Below are 26,135 nucleotides of genomic sequence, written 5' to 3'. Positions count from 1 at the left end.
CCTTTCCATATCTAGGAACTAATGTCCTCAATAAGCCATGAGGCAACTCTTTGATATAACAAAATGCTTACATCAACAATGAAGCAAAACAGTTGCAGGGCATGCAGGTATGTGTAGTTCAACAACAGCTCGAGGACTGAAGGTTCACCTCCCCATGTTTTAAAGATGATCTAGGAACTAATGACCACAATGAGCCATGAGGCACTACATGCCTCTGTGGCATAACTAGTTGACAAATTCATGGGCGAATTGGATATGATCTAGGAACTAATGACCACAATGAGCCATGAGGCACCACATGGCTCTGTGGCATAACTAGTTAACAAATTGATGGTCGAATATTAGAATTCTGTCTATCCATTATCTAGGAACTAATGACCTCAATAAGCCATGAGGCACTACACGCCTCTGTGGCATAACTAGTTAACACATTGATATAGCAAAATGCTTACATCAACAATGTAGCAAAACTGTTGCAGGGCATGCTGGTATGTGTAGTTCAACAACAGCTCGAGGACTGAAGGTTCACTTCCCTACGTTTTAAGGCTGATCTAGGAACTAATGACCACAATGAGCCATGAGGCACTACATGCCTCTGTGGCATAACTAGTTAACAAATTGATGGGCGAAATCATTCATTTTTTGTCGATGCGGGCTGCGTTTGTTCGGGTTGATACAGCCGTGATGTATCCACATAGCCAATGGACTAGCATTCTTCTTTAGGCTGTTATGTCCGATCGAGGGCGTTGCAAATTGTTCGTTCGCCTTTTCAGCGACGGTTGTGCGAATTGTTGTTTTGCCCAATTATGCTAGGACAGTGCATTAGCGCATCTGTAACATTGCAACTTGGTAAGCTAATGGGATTGATATATATGAATGGTATTGAATGTGAATGAAAAAAACAAAACAAATCAATTCTAGGGAACAGGCTATATAATAGGTAGCATGTATCACCATCCCAAGTTTGTGATAATCACCAAGGCAATTCCACTGGATATTTATCCTATAATTTTGGTATAATTTTTAAACAAATAATACTATGTGATCATGTGCAATCTGACTATCTGCACCAGTATTATGTGTTCCAGAATCATAATATATATGATAGATATATAGCGTTTAAATAAGATACTGTATTCTCACACTGACATACATATGAAAACCGATAATAAATTGCCCAATTATGCTAGGACAGTGCATTAGCGCATCTGTAACATTGCAACTTGGTAAGCTAATGGGATTGATATATATGAATGGTATTGAATGAGAATTAAAAAAACAAAACAAATCAACTCTAGGTAACAGACTATATAATAGGTAGCATGTATCACCATCCCAAATTTGTGATAAACCCCAGGGCAATTCCACTGGATATTTATCCTATAATTTTGGTATAATTTTTAAAAAAATAATACTATGTGATCATGTGCAATCTGACTATCTGCACCAGTATTATGTGTTCCAGAATCATAATATATATGATAAATATATAGCGTTTAAATGAGATACCGTATTCTCACACTGACATACATATGAAAACCGATAATAAGCAGTGCCGGCTACTGTAATCCTTTACATGATGATTTTGGTATACACATATACTATAGGTCACTACAAAGATATGAATCATGATATATAAGATCGCTAAACAAAACAAGAGATCTGTAATGATTTCTGACTAACTAGTTAACTCAGTATACAGTAATCATATAGGTTCCTGTGTCATAGATATGTGCTTGGCATAAATATTTCCAAACGTTCCTAAATCTAAGATGTTTCATGCATGTTGTAACACTAAATATTGTAAATAGAATATCAACATGACAGATGATATAACTGAATTTATCATGATGAATCTTATATATTCCTATATTTTGCTAATGTAATACCCTTATGGGGGTATGATTTTTAAACAAATAATACTATGTGATCATGGGCAATCTTCCTATCTACATCAGTATTATGTGTTCCAGAATCATAATATATTTGATAAATATATATCGTTTAAATAAGACACAAATGCGTTAAATTGAATAGTAACAATACTCGTATGTTATGTTGGTAATAATGTAACGGGCTATTTTAACATAACCGATCCTATTTAGGAAAATGATATGATATGCCTAGTGACCCAAGTTATTAAAACTTTTTACTGTTAATATAATGTTTGTGCATGCATACACCATGAGATATGTACTTCTATTAAGCACAAACAAGCATATTGGCATTCTACTCTAACATTTAGGGTAAAAGATTAGAATGGATCAAGGTAGCATAGCGTAAGGACAGATATAGGTTCAGCGGCCTCTTTGACAATCCATGTTATGGATATGAAGTAAACCCACCATTATTAAGCATTAAAAAGGATACCAAGAATATGATTTTGACATATGGCCCCAGATTTTCAAATAAAGGATGTGTAGCGTATCTCCTTATTTAATCCTAATGAAGTCATAGTATTCAACAGGCATATGTATCTAGATTTTTCTTTAGTGACTACTTAGTAATGTTACCACCACTTATACCTAGCTCAAACTGTTCTAGATCATAAATTTTCACCTTTTTGTGATTACTCGTGTGGAATCGTAGAAAGTGTCTTGCCAAAACTTGTAATTTTCTTCATGTTGCTTATATCTCTTTGTGTATTTTTAATGATATACACATGATCCAATATTCGTTTTTAAAAAGCATCTTAGTCATGCCGATATATTTATAAATGAATGGGCCTATTAAGCAGTAAATTACACCAAGTGTGGAGCAGTTAATGAATCTTTTTTATTTCTGTTTTATTGTTATTTCTGTCAGAGAACTTCTGAGTGATATGAATATATTGGCATGCTTGACATGGTCCACAGGGATAACAGACAGATAATGATGGATTTTTCCTCTGATGCTTGGAAAAGTGACTTCTAAACAAATTATCCCGTAAATTTGTTGATATCGTCCAGATAATCTGTATGGTCTTATCAAATTCTTTCTTCAGATCATAAACAGTGTTGAGTATATATCGATATTTGTGTACTGACGCATTGATGTGTATCCACTCCTTACAGTATGTAACGATGTATCTTATTTGGCACAGGTGCGTTCTCTTGTCTTGGATATAAGTGAGGATATACTTGAAGTTTTAATGTTGGCATTATAAGATTTCTGCAGGTTCTGTTTTTCATAGACCATCATAGTGTATATCTTTAACTAATCTTGCTCTTTTTCTATAAATTTCAACATCCGATCAATTTCTTCTGGTTCGGATATATTCTTTTTTTGGAATTGATCTCAGAGTGCCTCATGGCTCATTGTGGTCATTAGTTCTTAGATCATCATTAAAACATGGGGAGGTGAGCCCTCAGTCCTCGAGCTGTATGAGGTCTGGACATGTCACGATGTAATATACAGTAATATATGGTGCTCAGCTATATAAACAGTTTAATACACAGTCATATGTGGTATGCTTGCAGCGTTATACACGTTGTAATACCCAGTAATATGTGGTCTGTATACAGTGCTATACACTCTGTAATACACAGTAATATATGGCATGTATGCAGCGATGTACACACTGTTTAATACACAGTAACATATGGCTTGTATGCAGCGATATAAACGGTTTAATACACAGTAATATGTGGTATGCTTGCAGCGTTATACACGTTGTAATACACTGTAATATGTCATCTGTATACAGTGCTATACACTCTGTAATACACTGTAATATGTGGTCTGTATGCATCGATATAAACGGTTTAATACACAGTAATATGTGGTATTTGGTGTAAATCTTTTTTCATTAATATACAGGTCTGGACATGTCACGCTGTAATACTGACAAGTCTGGTCATGTCTGCTTGCAATCAAAGTTCAGCGATCGGCCACAATAAAGATAAACTTTTTAGTGCTATTTAACACACAGTAACATATGTCATGTATGCAACGATATATAGGTTGTAATATACAGTTAAGCTTTTTAAATATTTTTCAATTTAAAACCAAATACGCTGTTTCTATATATGTTTGCAAAAAATAACGTGTGAGAATGTCATTTTGAAATTTGTGCTGTCATCATTAATCATGCATGGCCATTAAAATCAATATGCTTTTTAAATCAGTACCATGTGTGATGCTTCCGTGCATCTAAGATAATGGACACGGTCATTAAAATCAGTATGCTTTTTAAACCAGTGCCATGTGTGACATAGTATGATTTTTAAATAGTACCATATGTGTCATGCATGAAGTTTTATCTGCTGGAATGTGAAAACTAGAACACGCTGTAAAATTTTGGTTTTGTTAACAAAAGGGTACAGGCTGGTAAAGTCAAAATAGTGAATTTTTTCATCACAATCTGTTTTGCGATACAGCTTTATGTTGTATTCTGCGACTGGTGTTACGTGACACTCTTTTCAAAGCAATTATCTTTTAATACAGTTTAATATCGAACTCTATAAATTTTATATAAAATTTTATATAAAAGCGATATCAAACACTATAATTTAATATTAAAGGGGGCTTGCCCAGGAGAAAGGGGGCGTGGTACCTGTCACTTTGACAGAAAGGTGGTCTTTCTCTACTGAAGCCACTGGGCACCCTCACGAAGAGAAGAGAAGCAGAAATGTCAGATATACCTGCTGGAAGCCTGCACCAAGCATCTTTTACCAGAGCCGGATAAGGGGGGAGGGGCTCTATGTATGTGTATATGTATAAGACTGAGTGACTTTAGGGGTCTATTTACTAAATCTTGGATGGAGATAAAGTACCAGCCAACCAGCTCCTGTCGTTTTTCAAACCCAGGCTGTAACATGGCAGTTAGGAGCTGATTAACTGTAACTTTACCTCTGTCCACTTTATCTCCATCCAAGGCTTAGCAAATAGACCCCATGTATATTTCTGCATAAGTGTGTCACTGTATGTGTCTGGCTGTATGTATGTGTATATGTTTATGACTGTATCTGACAGTATGTATATGTGTGTATACGTCATACTTGCCTACTCTCCCGCAAGTTCCGGTAGATTCCCAATTTCTGCTGTGGGGTGCACTGGGCTTCACAAGTCTGGACAATGGGGTGTACAGTAGGATCTTGATCCGAGGCACCAACAGACTCAAAGCTTTGACTGTTCCCAGAATGCACAGCGCCGCCTCCTATATCACCCCGCCTCCCAGCACAGGAGCTCAGTTTTGTTAGTTGGTGCTGCAGTAAGCAGGCACTTAACAGAGGGGCTGCTCCTTGCAGCCCTAATAAAGGCTTTTTTTCTGAAGAAAAAGTGAAGACTTCAGGGCAGCAGCAGTGGTAAATGTCTGGTGACATTCTCTGCTGCGGCTCCAGCTCTCCCCAGCGGCGCTGTACACTCCCGAGCCCTGGTTGCAGGGTACCTACAGCAGAGGCTCCGGTTTACTTCCTGTAGGGCACACACGGCTGGGGCTCTCCAGGATCACGTGGCCACGCTTCGGGAGGTGGTAAGTTGGTCCCGCTCGCGATCCGGCGCGGTCAGTGGGAGGCGGGCCGCGCGCGCTGGCGGTGGACACTGTGGATACAGGCGATCCCACTAGATCACCAGAGCATGGGCGCAGGTCAGGTTTTCTCTCAAAACCGATTTTAATATCGCCCACAGTACCCGGTGGTTTTGCCAGCAAGGGGGATAAGGCTTAGACCTGAAGCCCCTCCCCCAGCCCCAGGACGCCATTTCCATCAAGTGTTCCCGTCCTGGAGCTGCATCTCTGTCTTTTCCTCACTCCCTGTCAGTTTCTGCGGCGCCATTACTCCTCAGTTCACTATTCCTGGGACTGCTTGGGCAAATCCTCCTATGTAAAGCTGCCTGGTTGTCAGCGCGGGTTCAGTACGATCTGCCGGCGGTCGGGCACCCGGCGACCAGCATACCGGCGCCAGGAGCCCGACCGCTGGCTTACCGACAGTGTGGCGATCGCAAATGAGCCCCTTGCGGGCTCGCTGCGCGCGCCACGCTATTTTATTATCCCTCCGGGGGGGTCGTGGACCCCCACGAGGGAGAATAAGTGTCGGTATGCCAGCTGTCGGGATTCCGGCGCCGGTATACTGTGCACCGGGATCCCGTCAGTCGGCATACTGAAGACCACCCATCAGCGCTGTGCCTTTACATGACACTTAAGTATTCTACCTGCCTTTTTAGTCAGTGCTAGTTAAGAAAGAGTGCATTTAGTCAGGGGTTTATAGTACAATTACCCTGTGATATACATCCAGTTCTTACTGTGTAGTGTTATATCTATTGACTATATAGCTGTATAAGCTAGTCCAGTACAGTATTATTGTCTGTAATAACCTCTGCATTGTGCAAACTGTGACTATTTGTGTGTGCATTTGATAGCTGGGTGGTGTCCATTTCGTGTCTTTCACTCAACTTGCTATCCCTATAATCCATAACATGAGGGGGCTTGGTGCGTCAGGTGTTATTTAATATAGGATTTTCACAAAGATACTGTATACTGTGTTACGTATTTTTCTCTGTGATTTAGTCACCATATCTCTCCTTTATCTCTGCTGGTGCCGACTACACTGCGCAGGGGTTTGGGATATAGTGCTGCTAATAATTGTACTGTGTTACCTCATACTGCAAGTTATATCATGTCTGCTTCTGAGGGTAACGGTTCTGGGGCTGAGCACACTGTCGGTGTTGCCGCAATCACAGACCCATATGAGGAGAATATAGCAGCTGTGGGCTCTGGTTCTGGGGGCTCTTTGCCCCCCAGTGGGACTGTGGCAATGGAGGCACATACTGACCCTCCGTGGGCCGCTTTTTCCACACTTCTACATACACTAGTTCACAAACTAACACCCCCTATGGGACCCCCAATGCCGGTACAGCCGTATGTGGTGCCTGCAGCTAACCCGCCGTGGGCGGATGATTTATCTGCTCAATTAAAGAAATTGAACCAGTTCCTGACTACTAAAAAGTCTGACCAACGCTCGCCTAAGTCCAAGAGGTCCTCTAAGCGAGCGCTCGTCTCCTCACAATCCACTGCTATCACCGTCACCTCATCTGATGAAGACAGCACATACACTGACCCCACAGGTTCTGACTCAGATACGGCTGATGGGGAGGGTAGTTCACATGTGGATGTTCCTGATCTTTTGGAGGCTATTAAGTTAATTCTGCACATTATGGATGACCCCGAGCCATCCGTTCCTCCTAAGAAACCAGATAGGTTCAAGCGTCAGAAGGTGGTTAAGCAGGTTTTACCTCACTCTGACCACCTAGTGGATATACGTCAGGAACCCTGGGAAAGCCCGGGTACGAAGTTTGTGCCTCAAAAGAAGATGCTGGCTCGCTATCCCCTCGCGCCAGAGCTGTCTAAGAATTGGGAAACACCTCCTCCAGTAGACTCACATGTGGCTAGGATGGTGGTTTCCTTAGCTCTACCTGTCACTACCATCACGTCTCTAAAAGAGCCTACGGATAAATGTGTCGAGGGTTGTCTGAAAGCGATTTACACCCTCACGGGTGCGGCACAAAGGCCCACCATTGCAGCTACATGGGCTGCAGAGGCTATTAAAGCATGGGCCTTGGAGTTAGAAGCTGAAATCTCCTCTGACCATGCTAGACAATGCTTGTCATATATTGTCACAGCTTGTCGCTATATTAAAGAGGTGGCTTCTGATGCCGGTATCCTAGCAGCCAAGGCCTCTACTACGTTATTCCTGGCTCGCCGGATATTGTGGCTGAGATCCTGGTCTGTGGATCTGGACTCTAGAAAAACCCTGGAGGTACTCCCTTTCAAGGGAGATTTTGGGGAGGACTTAAATAAGATAGTGGCTGACTTGGCTACTGCCAAAACTGCCTGTCTGCCTAATACAGCTCCTTCTGTGCCGAAGGCCAAAGGCACGTCCTTTCGCCCCTTTCGTCCTTCAGGTAAAGCAAAAGGTCAGGCGTACCATAAGCAGGCCCGCCCTTCCAAACCTGGTAAGCCGAAGCCCAAAAGAGCCTGGGCTGCCCGTCAGCCAGCTGCCAAGACTGATAAGCCTGCCGCATGACGGGGCGGGCCTCCCCCTGGGGGATCCCAGGGTGGGGGGCCGGCTTCTAGGGTATACCCAGGAATGGTTGAAGACCACTTCAGATGCCTGGGTACGGGAAGTCGTCACTCGAGGTTACGCCATAGCCTTCAAAAACCAACCCCCTCATCGATTTTGCCAAACAGACGTCCCGTCGGACCAGATAAAGGCAAACACTCTACATTCGGTGGTAGAGACCCTCCTGGACACAGGAGTGGTAGTACAGGTGCCTCTTGCTCAGAGACGCCGGGGTTACTATTCTCACTGTTTCTAGTCCCGAAACCGAATGGGTCCCCCCGGCCCATTCTCAACCTGAAGGCACTGAACAGGTTTGTGAAGGTATCCAAGTTCCGTATAGAAACCCTTCGCTCTATAGTTCTGGCCTTGGAACCTGGGGACTACATGGTCTCCCTGGACATACAGGATGCTTACCTGCATATTCCTATATCAGTGTCACATCAACAATACCTGAGTTTTATAGCAGAGGTTGTTCTCGTCTCAGGAGAAAGTCCTGAAGCTTCAGGACAGGATTAGTTGCTTCCTTTCTCGTCCGCAAGTGTCGATACATTCGGCAATGCAGGTGCTGGGCATCATGGTCTCGGCATTCGACATGGTGAAGTATGCTTAATTTCATTCGCGCCCCCTCCAGAGGCTGATCTTAGCCAAGTGGGACGGCCTGCCTCACCGGATCAGGTCTCATATCATCTCTTTGACTCCGGAGATACGTCTGACGTTGCTCTGGTGGCTCCAGGACCAACAATTGTGGAGGGGCCGTCCCTTCTGGATATCCAACTGGGTCCTGTTGATGACAGATGCCAGTCTAAGGGGTTGGGGCGCGGTGCTGGAGCAACACTCCTTGCAGGGTTGGTGGACCAAGGGGGAATCTCTCCTCTTGATCAACATTCTGGAATTGTGTGCGGTCTTCAATGCGTTGAATCTAGTCCAGCATTTGATTCAGAACCGGCCTGTTCAAGTGCAGTCGGACAACGCCACCACAGTGGCTTACATAAATCATCAAGGCGGCACTCGAAGCCGTCTGGCAATGAAGGAAGTCTCACGGATTCTACGTTGGGCAGAACGCCATCTACCGGCAATATCGGCAATATTCATTACGGGAGTCCTGAATTGGGAAGCGGACTTTCTCAGTCGACAGGACGTACATGCTGGTGAGTGGGGCCTCCATCCAGAAGTGTTTCAACTCCTTGTGGAAGGGTGGGGTCTTCCAGATGTGGATCTGATGGCGTCTCGACACAATCACAAGGTTCCGGTCTTCGGAGCAAGGACAAGGGATCCTCATGCAGCATTCGTGGATGCGTTGGCGGTGCCGTGGAGGTTTCGGCTGCCGTACGTGTTCCCTCCGGTGTCACTCCTGCCCAGGGTAATTCGGAAGTTCAAGCAAGAAAAAGGAAATCTGCTTCTCATAGCTCCGGCGTGGCCCAGACGGCACTGGTTCTCAGACCTGCAAGGCCTATCGTCAGAGCGTCCACTTCTACTTCCACAATGCCCAGATCTCCTCGTTCAGGGCCCTTGTGTCTACCAGGACCTAGCCCGGCTATCTTTGACGGCGTGGCTCTTGAAGCTTCCGTCTTGAGGGCTAAGGGTTTTTCTGAAGAGGTCATTAAAACTATGTTGTGGGCCCGGAAACCGGCTTCTGCTCGGATTTACCATAGGGTCTGGCATTCATACTTTGTTTGGTGCGCATCTCACAATTATGACGCTTCCAAGTTTAGTACAGCCAAACTTTTGGCTTTTCTACAGCAGGGCCTAGATTTAGGCCTGCGTCTGGCCTCCCTCAAGGTTCATATTTCTGCCTTGTCGGTGTGGTTTCAGAGAAAAATTGCAACTTTACCTGATGTTCACACTTTCACTCGGGGTGTGTTGCGTATCCAACCTCCCTATGTCCCGCCTGTGGCTCCTTGGGACTTGTCGTGGTTTTGGAGGCGTTGCAGGAGCCTCCATTTGAACCTCTTGGTTCAGCTGACCTTAAGTGGCTTTCCCTTAAGGTGGTGGTCTTGCTGGCTATTGCCTCTAATAGAAGAGTGTCGGATCTGGGTGCCTTGTCTTGTAGTTCCCCATATCTGATTTTTCACCGTGACCGGGCGGTTCTTAGGACTCGTCCCGGATATTTACCCAAGGTGGTTTCTTCGTTCCACCTTAATCAGGAGATTGTGGTTCCGGCCTTTGTCTCTCCTAATTTGTCTTCCAAAGAGCGGTCTTTGGATGTGGTACGGGCTCTCCCCGTACCACCCGTGAAGAGAACTGCTTCTATTCGAAAATCTGATTCTCTCTTTCTTTTGTTTGGATTTCACAAACGTGGCTGGCCTGCTCACAAGCAGACTCTGGCCAGATGGATTAGAATGGTGATTGCACATGCCTATGTGCAGGCTGGTCTGTCAGCTCCTGCTCACATTACGGCCCATTCTACTCGGTCTATTGGACCTTCTCGGGCGGCCCAACGTGGTGTGACCCTTGAACAATTGTGCAAGGCGGCTATGTGGTCCTCCGGGAAGACGTTCATAAGGTTCTAGACCTTCGATACTGCCGCTTCCTAGGATGCTTCCTTTGGACGCCGGGTTCTTGTGCCCGCTACAGTGCATCCCGTTCCATAAGGAACTGCTTTAGGACATCCCCATTGTCCAGACTTGTGGAGCCCAGTGTACCCCGCAGCAGAAAACGAGTTTTATGGTAAGAACTTACCTTTGTTAAAACTCTTTCTGCGAGGCACACTGGGCTCCACAAGGCGCCCAACCTGACGCACTTAGCTTCTTTGGGTTGATTTGGCATTAGCCGCTGACACTTCTCTTGTTGTGAGAGTGTGGTGTATGTGGCTACTAACCGTTGTCGTCTCTTTTCCTGCTACTGCATTGGGCTGGTTGACTAAAACTGAGCTCCTGTGCTGGGAGGCGGGGTGATATAGGAGGCGGCGCTGTGCATTCTGGGAACAGTCAAAGCTTTGAGTCTGTTGGTGCCTCGGATCAAGATCCTACTCTACACCCCATTGTCCAGACTTGTGGAGCCCAGTGTACCTCGCAGAAAGAGTTTTAACAAAGGTAAGTTCTTACCATAAAACTCATTTTTTCGGGCACTCCCCCGCATCCACGGAAGAATGGCACATCACCCGCATCCTGCCCGCTTCCAAGTGAAGCGGGCAGGATGAGAAGATCATACCGGGAATTGAGATGCCGTATGGAGGGGACTGGGATAAATTATGCAAATCCATGTCATTTACCCCTACCTGCGGACCTGCGAATCGCTGCATTTTGGGGGTGGGGTCTAGTGTTGTGTAGCCCTGCCCCCCCCCCCCCCCCCCCGCAGTGGCAAGATGAGTCTCCTCTCTGGGCTTCTCCCAAAAAGGGATTTTTAAATGTTGGCAAGTATGGTATGACTATATCACCACAAAAGTGTGGCTGTATATGTTTATGACTGTGTGTGTCAGTATGTATTTATGTACATAAGTGTGTTACTGTGCAACAGGTAAGTAAGTGGAAAGTCTATGCAGGTGTCGGTGGACGTACCTTGATTCTTCACCCGGGATCACCTCTTGGACCGGATCTACTGCTGGAACACTAGGCAGAAAGGCGAGGAACCCCAACCTCAGAGGACCCACGACAATAGTCACCACACGTTAGGACGATGACATCTATCTTATTATTCAGGAACAAACTGGTCACCGCTGTGTGTCACTTTGTGTGTGACTCAGTATGTGTATATGTTTATGACTGTGTGTAACAGTATGTATGTGTATATATATATATATATATATATATACATACATACATACATACATACATACATACATACAATGTGTGTTCAGCCGTAATTCTAATAGGTGGTCAGGTACACACCCAGACCACCCACTAGTTGACTCATGATGTCACTTAGCTCGGCACCTAGGTGACATCAAAGGAGCCACAGCAGGCGGCAGAAACCATAGAAAAAGGTAAGAGAGACGCTGTGGGAGCTAGGGCTGGAGAGACAGAAGGAAGCTGGAGGTATGCTGTGGGCCACTAAAAAAATAGGATTTTAATTACCTACTGGTAAATCCTTTTCTCGTAGTCCGTAGAGGATGCTTGGGTCCATATTAGTACCATGGGGTATAGACGGGTCCACCAGGAGCCATTGGCACTTTAAGAGTTTAACAGTGTGGGCTGGCTCCTCCCTCTATGTCCCTCCTACCAGACTCAGTCTAGAAACTGTGCATGAGGAGACGACATACTTCGAGAGAAGGAAAAACACAGATAGTGGCGAGATTCATACCAGCTCACACAACAAGGCAAATCCGGTCAACATGCCGGAAAACAGCAAAGAACGCAGAACTTACCTAGGAACCAGGCAGTACTGAACTAAATAACCACTGCAGGAAAACGAAGCGCTGGGCGGGTGCCCAGCATCCTCTACGAACTACGAGAAAAGGATTTACCGGTAGGTAATTAAAATCCTATTTTTTTCTTACGTCCTAGAGGATGCTGGGGTCCATATTAGTATCATGGGGATGTAGCAAAGCTCCTAGAACGGGAGGGAGAGCGCGGAGGCTCCTGCAAAACTGCTTGATCAAACTTGAGGTCATCAGAGGCCAAAGTATTGAACTTGTAAAACTTAGCAAACGTGTTCGACCCAGACCAAGTAGCTGCTCGGCAAAGCTGTATAGCCGAGACACCCCATGCAGCCGCCCAGGAAGAACCCACCTTACGAGTAGAATGGGCCTTAACAGATTTTGGACACTGCAATCCTGCCGTAGAATATGCATGCTGGATGGTGAACCTGATCCAGCGTGAAATCGACTGCTTAGAAGCAGGACACCCAATTTTCTTGGGATCATAGAGGACAGAGAGTCAGATTTTCTATGACGAGCCGTCCTCTTCACATAAATCTTCAAAGCCCTCACAACATCCAAGGCCTTTGAAGCAATTGAGGAGTCAGTGGCCACTGGCACCACAATAGGTTGGTTGATATGAAAAGCTGACACAACCTTAAGCAGGAACTGCGGACGAGTCCTGAGTTCCGCCCTATCTCATGGAAGACCAGATAGGGACTTTTACAGGACAAAGCCCCCAATTCCGACACGCGTCGAGCAGTAGCTAAGGCCAACAAAGTGACCGCCTTCCATGTGAGAAATTTGATTTCAGCCTCCTGTAGAGGCTCAAACCAATCCGATTGCAGGAACTGTAATACCACATCAAGATTCCAGGGTGCCGTTGGCGCCACAAAGGGCAGCTGGATGTTCAGAACCCCTTTCATAAAGGTCAACCTCAGGAAGGACAGCCAATTGTTTTTGGAAGAAAATGGATAAAGCTGAGATCTGGACCTTGATGGAGCCCAATCTCAGGCCCATATCCACACCTGCTTGCAGGAAAATGAGAAAACGTCCAAGTTGAAACTCCACCACAGGAAATTTCTTGGATTCGAACGAAGACACATATTTTTTTCCGAATTCGATGGTAATGTTTAGACGTTACCCCCTTCCTAACCTGTATCAGGGTAGGAATAACCTTGCTCGGAATACTCTTCCGAGCTAAGATCTGGCGCTCAACCGCCATGCCGTCAAATGTAGCCATGGTAAGTCTTGATAAGCGAATGGCACCTGCAGTAGAAGATCCTCTCGAAGAGGTAGGGGCCTTGGATCTTCCAGCAGTAGATCCAGCAGATCCGCGTACCAAGCCCTCCTTGGCCAGTCCGGAGCAATGAGGATTGCCAGAACCTTTGTTCTTTTTATAAGTTGTAGAACTTTTGGAATTAGAGGAAGTGGAGGGAACACATACACTGACGTGAACACCCACAGTGTTACTAGCGCGTCCACCGCCACTGCCTGTGGGTCTCTCAACCTGGAACAGTACCTCCGCAGCTTCTTGTTGAGGCGGTAGGCCATCATATCTATGTGAGGAACCCCCCACCAACCGGTTACTTCCTCGAACACCTCCAGGTGGAGGCCACACTCTCCTGGATGGAGATTGTATCTGCTGAGGAAGTCCGCTTCCCAGTTGTCTACTCCCGGAATGAAGATTGCGGACATCGCCACCGCGTGCCTTTCTGCCCAGTGGAGGATTCTTGTCACCTCTGACATTGCAGCCCTGCTCTTCATTCCGCCTTGTCGGTTTATGTAGGCCACTGTGGTCACGTTGTCTGACTGCACCTGAACAGCCCGATCCTGCAGAAGGTGTGCTGCTTGAAGAAGGCCGTTGTATACGGCTCTTAGCTCCAGGATGTTTATCGGGAGAATGGATTCTTGACTTGACCAACTTCCTTGGAAGGTTTCCCCCTGAGCGACTGGTCCCCAACCTCTTAGACTTGCATCCGTGGTTAGAAGGATCCAGCTCTGAACTCCGAACCTCCGGCCATCCAGAAGGTGTGGTAGTTGTAGCCACCAGAGGAGCGAAATCCTGGCTTTAGATGACAGACGTATCCTCTGGTGCATATGTAGGTGAGATCCCGACCACTGGTCCAAGAGATCCAGCTGAAAGGATCGAGCATGAAACCTTCCATACTGCAGAGCCTCGTAGGAGGCAACCATCTTCCCCATAATGCGGATGCACTGATGAACCGACACCTGGGCAGGCTTCAAGACATCCCGGACCATTGTTTGAATCACCAACGCTTTCTCCACCGGTGGAAACACCCTCTGCACCTCCGTGTCGAGGATCATTCCCAGGAAAGACAGCCTCCTTGTCGGCTCCAGATGAGACTTTGGAAGATTCAGGATCCAACCGTGCTCCTTGAGCAGTTGTGTCGTTAGAGCAATGGATCTTAACAACTTCTCCCTGGACGACGCCTTGATCAGGAGATCGTCCAGATATGGAATTATGTTCACCCCTTGCTTGAGGAGGAGAACCATCATCTCTGCCATCACCTTGGCGAAGACCCTCGGTGCCGTGGAGAGACCGAACCGCAGTGCCTGAAACTGATAGCGATCGTTTAACAGTGCAAACCTGAGATAGGCCTGATGCAGCTGTTGGTATAGTGCGATGGATCGATACCATAGGTGTGCAGTGGGGAGCCTTAGATAAAGTATTACCTCAGGAGTTACCTTGTATACAGACAGAACGAGACTTGAGATGTATATCTCCTTTATATAGTACTGAAATAGCAGGATCAATACAACAGGTTTCAGTATCATCAGCTTATCTCCTTCTCCCTCAGAGACTCTTCTAGAAAAAAACATGTGAGGTAAAACAAACAAGTACATAACATATGCAACAGACAAACACTACATCTCTGTGACTATACAGCGCCATCTGCTGCCCCTGTACGGTAACTACATGCATGTAAACGAAACCATAGTCTGTTGTCCATATTTCAACACCCCTTCTCAACAGACTGGGTTTCTTCAGTTAGACCCATCTTTGACGTAAGTCTCCAATGTCTCTCTCTGGTAAGAGGCTTAGTCATGATATCAGCTGTCATATCTTCTGTTGGGCAATAGTTCAACTCTATAAGACCTTGTTCCTGTAGATCCCTCAGGAAGTGATGCTTGACATCAATGTGCTTGGTTCTTGGGTTCACTCTTTCTGTTTGCGCTAATGCAAGGCATCCTTGATTATCCTCATATATCTTAATAGGTTCTTCTTGAGGCATTCCTAGGTCTGATAGTAGTTGCATTAACCATACCACTTCTTGACTGAGTGTGAATGTTCCATCACCTTCTCTTGAGATTTGCATTCCCAAGTAATGCGTTATGTAACCGAGGTCTTTTGTTTCAAACTGACGGTTTAGTTCTTGTAACAATTCAACTTCGTCCCCTTCTTGTTCGAAACAAACTAGCAAATCGTCCACGTAAATTAATATATAGAACCATCTTCCCTCTATCAACTTTGTATAGAGACATGGGTCTGCTTTGCTTCTGATGAATCCCTTTTCTGTCAGAACTCCATTTATCTTTGTATTCCATGCTCTTGCTGCTTGTTTAAGACCATATATACTCTTGTTCAGTTTACATACGTGATCTGGGTTCTGAGAATTCACGAAGCCTGGTGGTTGTTCCATGTATATATCTTCCTTTAGTTCACCATGTAGGAAAGCCGTCTTTACATCGAAATGTTTCACTTTCATACCCTTTATGGCTGCTGTTAGGAGTAAGGTTCTAATGGTAGTGTGCTTCACAACTGGAGCAAACGTTTCATCATAATCTTCTCCAAATTTCTGTGAATATCCTTTAGCAACTTCTTCTCGTGATGCAGGTTCTTGCATGTTAACGGCTTTTGCTTTGTAAGATAAACGTGTAGGTGCTTTTCCCTTATTTTCTCTTGAAGAGCGTCTCACACCCTCGGATGCACTCTCATGAGTGTCGCTGGTATTTGTCTTGTGTTGTACTTCAACTTCTTGAGTGATCTCTACTTCATCTGTTTCTTTGGATTTGGTGCTTTCTTCTTCTTCAGTAGAGTCTACTGGAGTTATGACATCATCTCGTGTTTCCTCTATGAATGTCACACTGTTGCTTATAACTACTTTTCCAGTTCTTGGATTTAGGATTCTGTAGCCTTTTGAATGTTCACTATAGCCGACTAGAACTCCCTCTTCTGCTCGGTTCTGCAACTTGCTTCGTTTTTCAGCAGGAATGTAAACGAAGGCTCTGCATCCAAAAACTCTAATGTGCTTTAAGCTGGGTTTCTTACCGTGCCACAGCTCATATGGTGTCTTCCTTACTGCTTTGGAAAGTAGTCTGTTTTGAAGATAGGTGGCTGTTGCTGCTGCTTCACCCCAATATTTATCAGGTAGTCCTGAATCTGTAAGCATGCACCTTATCATTTCTGTTAGTGATCTGTTTTTCCTCTCAGATACGCCATTTTGCTCTGGTGTATATGGTACTGTCTTCTGATGCTCAATACCGAGTCCTCTTAAGTACCGTTCTATTTTCTGTCCTGTGAACTCGCCTCCATTGTCGCTGCGAAGAGTTAGCATATTCCTCTTGAACCTGTTTCTGGTCATGTTCACATAGTCTTGCAGCTTTTCAAAGACTTCATCTTTACTTTTTATTAGATAAGTGACTGTGAACCTGGAGTAGTCATCAATGAATGTCAGTATATACCTTTTGTCTCCTACGGTTCGCGTTTTCATAGGTCCGCATACATCACTATGTACCAGGTCTAGTGGTCTGGAAGCTCTGTTTTCACTTTTCTTAGGAATTGTTGTCCTTGTCGCTTTCGCTTTTATGCAACATTGACACTTCATCATTTCTGAACAGTCTGACACTTTGAGATCCCTGGCTAGGTCTCTCTTCTGCATTTCCTTTATGCAATCTGGGTGTCTGTGTCCTAATCTTCTATGCCACTTGTGAATACAGTCAGCGTGTTTCTGTGTACTCAGCTTTGCCTGCTGTGCTGCAATATCCAGACAGTATAAATGTTCTTTTATTCTGGCTGTAGCTAGTGTTTCTCTTCCATTTTGGATAAAACACTTATTATTCTGAAACTTTACAGTAAGTCCTTTTTCTACTAGATTCTTTACTGATAGCAGTGCTCCCTCAAGCTTGGGAACATATAGCACATCTGTTACGGGTATTTCTGTATAGCTGCCATTACCCTTGGAGCATAGGAATTGACCATTCCCTTTCCCTTCTGCAATGATATTTGTTCCATCTGCTAGGTAGATTGTTTCTTTATGGTTCAAATCAAGTTCAGTAAAGAAGTCCTTGTTATTCGTCATGTGACTAGTCGCTCCTGAGTCTACATACCACTTTTCTGATAATTGGTTTACTGTCGCTTTAAATGTTCCATTCCAATTGTGTGCTCCTGTATCTGTAAGTGTGGCTTTGGCTCTTTGTTTGTGTAGTCTTTCTGGTGGTTTGTGCTGCTCTGTCTTCCATATGGTGCAATCTTTTTTCAGGTGACCCACTTTCTTGCATCTGAAACATGCTCTTGTTTCCCTGGTGTGTGGCTTAGTGTCCGCCATTTTAAGTGCTTTCTCTGTGTCACTTTCAGTATTGCACTCTGTAAGCTCCTTTCTGCGTTGATACTCCTCTATGAGCCTGTTCTTCACAAAGTCTGGTGTGATTTCTGCTTCAGGTCTCATTTCTAGTGCGTTTATTAGTGCACTGTATGTATCTGGTAAACTGCAAAGGAGGATGGCTACTATGTGGTTGCTTTTGATTTCTTCTCCCATTGACCTGAGCTGTATGGTTATCTCTAGTAGTGCACTGATGTGTTCTTGCATTGTCTTGCCTTTATTAAATCTCATTTGATATAATTTTCTTAATAGGAATAGTTTGCTGTTCAAACTTGCTCCTTCATGCACTCTCTGCAAAGCACACCACATGCCTTTAGCTGTACTCTCTTGTCTGATGTGTATAAGCTGTTCATCTTCCACTAGTAAACTTATAGTGGCTCTTGCCTGTCTGTCCTTCTTAATCCACTGCTGATCCTCTCCTTCAGGTCTGTCTGCATTTATAACATCCCATAAATCATCTCTGGTTAATAGCATTTCTACTTTAAACTTCCATGTTTGATAGTTCTCATTAGAAAGCTTGCTAGCAGCTAGTCTGAGATCTGTGTAATTTGCCATAACCCTTCCTTGTATAGATCTCTCTATTCTTCTGTGGTATTAAACTTGTTTTACTCACAGTTTTCTTTCCAAGGTTCTCCAGGGTTGTTTCTTGTGCGTTACACAGTCTGCTGTCTGCGCCTGCTGGGACTTGCAGTGCGACTCGTGATCTGGATGCTGCTTGGGATGCACTCCTGAAAACTTTATCTTGTACAGACTCCAGTCTGGGCCCATAACCTGTTGGTATAGTGCGATGGATCGATACCATAGGTGTGCAGTGGGGAGCCTTAGATAAAGTATTACCTCAGGAGTTACCTTGTATACAGACAGAACGAGACTTGAGATGTATATCTCCTTTATATAGTACTGAAATAGCAGGATCAATACAACAGGTTTCAGTATCATCAGCTTATCTCCTTCTCCCTCAGAGACTCTTCTAGAAAAAAACATGTGAGGTAAAACAAACAAGTACATAACATATGCAACAGACAAACACTACATCTCTGTGACTATACAGCGCCATCTGCTGCCCCTGTACGGTAACTACATGCATGTAAACGAAACCATAGTCTGTTGTCCATATTTCAACAGCAGCGACCAAATGGGAATGTGGAGGTACGCATCCTTGATGTCCAGGGACACCAGGAACTCCCCCTCCGTCAGTCCTGAGATGACTGCTCTCAGAGACTCCATCTTGAATTTGAAGTCCCTGGGATAAGTGTTCAAAGATTTAAAGTTCAGAATTGGCCTTACCGAACCATCCGGCTTCATTACCACAAAAAGGTTCAAATAGTAACCTTTGTTCCACTGAAGAGGCAGAACTGGAACAATGACCTCGGCCACTACCAATTTTCGGATAGCATCCAGAAGAATCGCTCTGTCTGCCGGCAAAGCTGGCAAACCTGATTTGAAGAAACGGTGAGGTGGGAGAGTTTGAAACTCCAGCCTGTACCCACAGGACACTATATCTTGTATCCAAGGGTGCAGGCCAGACGACGCCCAGACGTGGCTGAAATGCCGGAGTCTTGCTCCCACCTGACCTTCCTCCAGGCTGTGTGGTCCACCGTCATGCTGAGGACTTTGAGGTACCAGAAGCAGGCTTCTGGTCCTGGGAACCTGCGGGAGCAGGCTTTTTGGCTTTAGCACGACCACCTCTGTAGAAGGTATGAGAAGGCTTGTTCTTTCTAGGCCTCGTGGGCCGTAATGACTGTGACGTGGCGGGAGTAAAAGGCTTCTTCGTAGCCAATGCAGCTGAGGGGAGAAAAGGAGACTTAACCGCAGTAGCCGTGGCAATCCACACATCCAGTGGCTCCCCAAACAGAGCCTGACCTGTATAGGGTAGGCCCTCCACACTTTTCCTGGATTCCGCGTCCGCAGACCATTGGCGCAGCCAGAGACCCCTGTGAGCCGAGACGGACATGGAGGAGATCTCCGCAGCCATGGAACCCAGATCCTTCATGGATTCTGCCAGGAACCCTGCAGAATCCTGTATGTTACATAAAAACAAATCAACGTCACCTTTATCCATCGTAGTCAAGTCCTCCTGCAGAGTGATTGACCACTTGGCTATAGCTTTAGAAATCCATGCACAGGCAATAGTAGGCCGCAGTATAGCCCCTGAAGCCGTGTCTATGGATTTGAGCGTAGCATCCACCTTGCGAACGGCCGGGTCCTTCAACGCGGTAGATCCCGGGACTGGTAAAACCACCTGTATTGACAGCCTGGAGACAGAGGCATCAACTATAGGCGGAGACTCACATTTTTTTCTATCGTCTTCCGGGAAGGGAAAAGCAACCAGGACCCTTTTAGGGATCTGGAATTTTTTCTCCGGATTTTCCCAGGAGTTTTCAAATATAGCATTTAATTCCAAAGATCAGGCATGTCCAAACTGCGGCCCTCCAGCTGTTGTGAAACAAGATATCCCAGCATGCCCTGACACAGTTTTGCTGTCAGAGAATGCTAAAGCTGTGTCAGGGCATGCTGGGATGTGTAGTTTCTCAACAGCTGGAGGGCCGCAGTTTGGACATGCCTGCCTTAGATGCTGGGAAGGTGAGAGGGACCTTCTTACTGTCTGTGAAAAAAGCCTCCTCAACCTGCTCCGGAGGTGTGTCAGAAATATGCAACACATCCCGCATGGCCTCAATCATCAACTGCACCCCCTTAGCAAGTGATGCCGTCCCCCTCAACACATCCCCATCACCGTCTGCTGTGTCAGAATCAGTATCCGTGTCATCCTGCATAATTTGGGCAAGAGCACGTTTGTGAGAAATGAGAATGTACCGCAGGGGGCCCAGAGGGAGCAGTATCAGACCATACTGCCATAGAGGATTGCAATACCTGAGTTGCATGCTCAGTCCTTGCAACCCTTTCAGAAATCTGAGAAATAGCCCCCCTAAGAGAGGCTAACCACTCCGGTTCTCTAGCTGGGATCTGCGCTACAACAGTGCAATCCTGATTACATGGGATGGGATCTTCCTGAGAAGATAAATCCTCTGCAGCATATGAGACAGAGGGCCTAATTCTGAGTTGATCGCAGCAGCAATTTTGTTAGCAGTTGGGCAAAACCATGTGCACTGCAGGAGGGGCAGATGCAACATGTGCAGAGAGAGTTAGATTTGGGTGGGTTATTTTGTTTCTGTGCAGGGTAAATACTGGCTGCTTTATTTTACATTGCAAATTAGATTGCAGATTGAACACTCCACACCCAAATCTAACTCTCTCTGCACATGTTAAATCTGCCCCCCCTGCAGTGCACATGGTTTTGCCCAACTGCTAACAAAATTCCAGCTGCGATCAACTTGGAATTACCCCCAGAGTCTCTAGACATGTTTGCTTGTACACCCCACATACACACAGGGTACAGGGCAGACAGAGTTTCCTCCCCAAGAATGGCAGAGACACAGAGATTGGAGCCAACCCACACACAGCGCTATTACAGGTATAGGGAGACCCTAAACCAGCGCTGACTGTGTTCCTTAATAGGTGACACAGTCTTTACACAGCCTCCCCTCCCTTCTACAACCCCCTGGTACCGTACAGATAGCTGGAGTTGCTCTGGAGGGACTGTTCTTCCACTGGCAGCGGGTCTACAGGCAGGAAAATGGCGCTGAACGCTGCTGGGTCCGCTCTGAGGAGAAGCTCCGCCCCCTTAATGGCGCTGTCTTCCTGTCTTTCCAAGATTATACTGGCCTGAGGATTTTGTGCTGGCTGAGATCCGCAGACCCCGACAGGCTTTCTGGTCAGTGTAGGCTCACAGCGCCGCACCCAAGTACCGCTGAGCCATCCCGGAGCGCAGTTAATACTGCACTCCTACCCTGATGCCGCCATCTTCACACCGACCCCCCCCCCCCCCCCGCCACAACTTCAGCTCTGCAAGGGGGTGGCGGCATGCTGCTGGGGTGAGCGTTCCCCTGCGGCGGGGAGCGATCTATCCCCTCTGGAGCTCAGTGTCTAGTCAGCGAAGACAGTGGCTCAGACCCCGCAGGCGGACACTGCTCCCCCCCTCAGTCCCTCGATGCAGTGAGGCTGTTGCCAGCAGCCTCCCCGTAAAATAAAAAAACTCTAAAATAAACTTTTACCAGAGAAGCTCTGTAGAGCTCCCCTAGCTGTGACCGGCTCCTCCGGGCACATTTTCTAAACGGAGTCTGGTAGGAGGGGCACAGAGGGAGGAGCCAGCCCACACTGTTAAACTCTTAAAGTGCCAATGGCTCCTGGTGGACCCGTCTATACCCCATGGTACTAATATGGACCCCAGCATCGTCTAGGACACAGGTTCTCAAACTCGGTCCTCAGGACCCCACACGGTGCATGTTTTGCAGGTCTCCTCACAGAATCACAAGTGACATAATTAGCTCCACCTGCAGACCTTTTCAAATGTGTCAGTGAGTAATTAATACACCTGTGCACTTGCTGGGTTACCTGCAAAGCATGCACTATGTGGGGTCCTGAGGACAGAGTTTGAGAACCACTGCTCTAGGACGTAAGAGAAAATGGGTGTACCGGGCCCCATGATTTCTGTTGCCGGCCCTGATCGCACTCACCAAACTAAAGTATGGTGATGCGATTCAGGCATGGAGCGGGTGTGCCACTGAAGAAGTCAGGAACTTCTCCACAGTAACCTGCTCTGTGAATAGCCAAAGCAGAGAAAAGCCCATATTTTTTGGGTACAGTCCCACCTGTGGGCTGGAGGAAAGGAAGGGAGGGAATTAAGACCCAATCTCAGTGACCTGAATGTTGGTTTTTAGGGCCCCGAAAGCCTTAATCCAGCTGTGCCTTTTTCTCTGAGCTACTGATTGTTCTGTAAATGAAGTGCCTATTGTGCTGTATGGGCAATTAAAGTATGTACCTGCCTGTGGTATAGTATCTTGCACTGCATTGCCCAGCAGGTGAATGTGGGTTAAGTATATCACAAAATAATGATCAGGATTAATCATTATGAGGACTGCCTTATCTATTCTCCCTGAATTGCTGAACAGACTAAAGGGGGGTACACACGGAGAGATCCGTGCTTAAAATCTAAGGAATCTTGCTAGATTGCTTAGATTTTAAGCACGGATCTGCCGTGTGTATGCCCTCCAGCGATAGCGATGCGCGGCCCCGCGCATCGCCATCGCCGATGCTAGATTGAGCTGCATGCAGGCTCAATCTAGCGGGTCGCTCACTTCACCGTTGTGTGAAGTGAGCGGCCCCCCCGTCTGCTTTCCCCCTCGCTCAGCACATCGCGCTGTGCTGAGCGGGGTGAGAGATGTGTGCTGAGCGGTCTGTGTTAAAATCGCTCAGCACACATCTCTCCTGTGAGTACCCCCCTTTAAGGCCAGTACTGACGGGAAAGATGTGTGCTGAGCGATCTTAACACATACCGCTCAGCACACATCTCTCCCCCTGCTCAGCACAGCGTGATGTGTGCTGAGCAAGGGGGGCCGCTCACTTCACACAGCGCTGAAGTGAGCGACCCGCTAGATTGAGCCTGCATGCAGGCCAATCTAGCACCAGCGATAGCGCCGCACATCGCTATCGCTGGGGGGCATACACACGACAGATCCGTGCTTAAAATCTAAGCAATCTACTCAGATTGCTTCGATTTTAAACACGGATCTCTCCGTGTGTACCCCCCTTAAAAACAGAACAGGATGCAATCAGGGTCTCTCTGACATACAATGGGATACAATCAATAGAGTGGATTTGTGAGATAGGTGACTCATGAATGTTTTATTTAGGGCTGTGCTGGACAGCAGCTTGACAACAGTTGTACATTTAGAAACAAGCTGCACAGTACATGAGGAAGTGAATTACAGGAACTAAATACACTTGCACAGATTCATGCATTATATGGATATCATAAAAGAAATACATATCTTGCTGAGTAAAGGAAATTGTGTTGTCTTCATGTACACCTCCCCTTTTATTCCATGCTACTAGATATTTTCTTAACAAAAATTGACTTCTGTAATGTAAGTTTATTTGAGGTTTAATTGGGAAATATAAGGATCTCTGAGCTAGCCAGATCATCTGTAATACCCCTTTCACATCTCACAAATAACCCGGTGTCGACACGGGTCAGTGTGCGATGTGAAAGCACTTTCCGAGAATTAGTGGGTCGTCTGACCCGGTAATTCAACCCGGTATAAAAGAAGGATTATACCCGGGTTGAATACCGGGTCAGGTGCAGTGTGAATGGGAGCCGCGTCGATGCGACACTGTTCCCATTCACAGCATAGGGGGAGAGGCGGCACAGAAGATGAGCTCATCTCCCAGCGCCGCCTCCACCCCCGCCCCTGCTGCTGCTGCGCGCCCCCCCCCCCCGCTGCTATGGCAACCGACCCGGTATATTGCCGGGTCAGAAAGCCAGCAAAGGAGCGCAAATGCCGGATCCCACTCGGTAAGGACACGTTTCTTTTACCGGGTGGGATCCGGCATTTGCGATCTGAACGCGGTATCATTCTCTGTACTAAAGAATAAAGAATAGCCCCGCCCACTTGGGGGTCACATGACTCCTTTTGATTGTTTTCGTGTTTTTTTTTTAAATAACCACTGTAAAAGGTAAAGTAATACACTATATACAAGACCATATATACTACTTGTCTTCTTTCAGAAATTATTAACCATCATTTCATTTTCAGCCCTAATAATCATTAATTAATCACTGCGCTATTTCTGTTGTCCGGCAATTGATATATTTTACACAGTATACCATAATTACAGTATACACGTTATGAAATGATATGTGAATGAGACGACTTGTGTGGCTGGGTCACGTCTCTGACCAATATCTCACCTCACAGCTGTAAAGTTTGAATGTCAACCCCAAGATTTTGTAGTCGATCAGCTGGTTTCCTCGTAACTCAGTGTAGCAGCGGGACCAGTCCTGAAGAGCCTGGCTATACCTGCACATAAATACACAGCCACATGTTAGGGATTGTCACTTGTTCAGTTGTACCTTTCACATTGGGACTGTGCTGTGTGTACCAGACATCCAGTTATGTTTTGTCATGGTATGTTATAATAAGCAACTCAAAGTTTATGTTCTAGTTTAGGTCCTTATAGTTAGGACGCAGATGAGTGAGGGGGCACGGCCATGTCACACTTCTAAAACACTAAGGGGGACATGTTATGTATCAAACATTCTAAAGAAGACAAGTGGAGAAGTTGCCCATAGCAACCAATGAGCTTCTAGCTAGCATTTTATAGAAATGTACTTCGTAGATGATATATCTCCACCTCGTCCTCCTGTAAACCCCTCTCCTCTGAGCGGCAGATGTCCCGATTTTCTGAAAATAACAACAAATATGGGCCCTTTCGCTAGCATGCTGAGGGCCGCCCATCGCAGGGCAAGGCTGCCTAGCATGCTGACCGTTTTCTCCCCCCCTTCAACAAGCGGAAATGCGAAGGCCCGCCGCCATCTTCCCGATCGCAACGGCTGCGTGGGATGTCACGCAGCCACCGTGATCACGCCCCAATTCGCGCCGCACCACCCCCGTTTGGCCACCTCCGCCCTGTAAACGGAGCGTTGCCGCTTCCCCCTCCCCCCCAGCAGCCGCCTCTGTCTGACAGGTAGAGGCGATCGCATTTTCTGCGGCCCCCCGCAGAATGTGCGGGTGCATGCGCAATAATTCCGCTTGGATCGCGATTTGCAATCTATCCTGAATTAGCCCCTATATTTTCTACATTCATCTTATAATATTTGCAATAGACAAATACAAAGGAAAAAAGATTAAAAAAAGACTTGTTTGAGTCCCTTGGATAAGTATTCCCAATACATATCCACTTTGCTTCAGTTATATCTATGCCCTTTTAAAATGTTTATCATGTTTTAGCAAAATGAAGCTAACATTGTGAATTTGAAAGACTAATAGCACATTGCACAGTGATTTATCTGCTCTGCGTACAAGCACCTAACTGCCAGCAGGGGGCGGGTGTTCAACATTTCTCACAGGAACCATTGCAGTTCCAACACTTCCCTGCTAGTATTTTATTATATTAACAGTTTCTTATTAGCGCAGCATATTCCGTTGCACTTTACAATTGGAAAGCGCAACGTAATATAACAAACAGTCATAGAGGTAGGAAGATCCTGCTCACAAGCTCACAATCTATAGGGAAATAGGCATTGATACATACATGGTGCTCATATAAGAAAAGCCAACTCTG

General features: G+C 46.0%; 1 protein-coding gene across 2 annotated transcripts in view; it reads right to left on the bottom strand.

The window, feature by feature from the left end:
- NCF2 (neutrophil cytosolic factor 2) overlaps window positions 1-26,135 on the bottom strand; it is a 146,792-nt gene that overhangs the window by 100,564 nt on the left and 20,093 nt on the right. For both annotated transcript variants that reach the window (XM_063939760.1, XM_063939761.1), the window contains exon 3: window positions 24,763-24,871. In XM_063939760.1, the coding sequence (XP_063795830.1) occupies window positions 24,763-24,871 (109 nt within the window). The remainder of the gene's footprint in view (window positions 1-24,762; window positions 24,872-26,135) is intronic.

Source organism: Pseudophryne corroboree, chromosome 9, assembly GCF_028390025.1.
Source record: "Pseudophryne corroboree isolate aPseCor3 chromosome 9, aPseCor3.hap2, whole genome shotgun sequence".
In the NCBI taxonomy this organism is placed as follows: Eukaryota; Metazoa; Chordata; class Amphibia; order Anura; family Myobatrachidae; genus Pseudophryne; species Pseudophryne corroboree.
The sequence above is the reverse complement of the archived record's forward strand: the minus strand, read 5'-3'. Positions and strand labels throughout refer to the sequence as shown.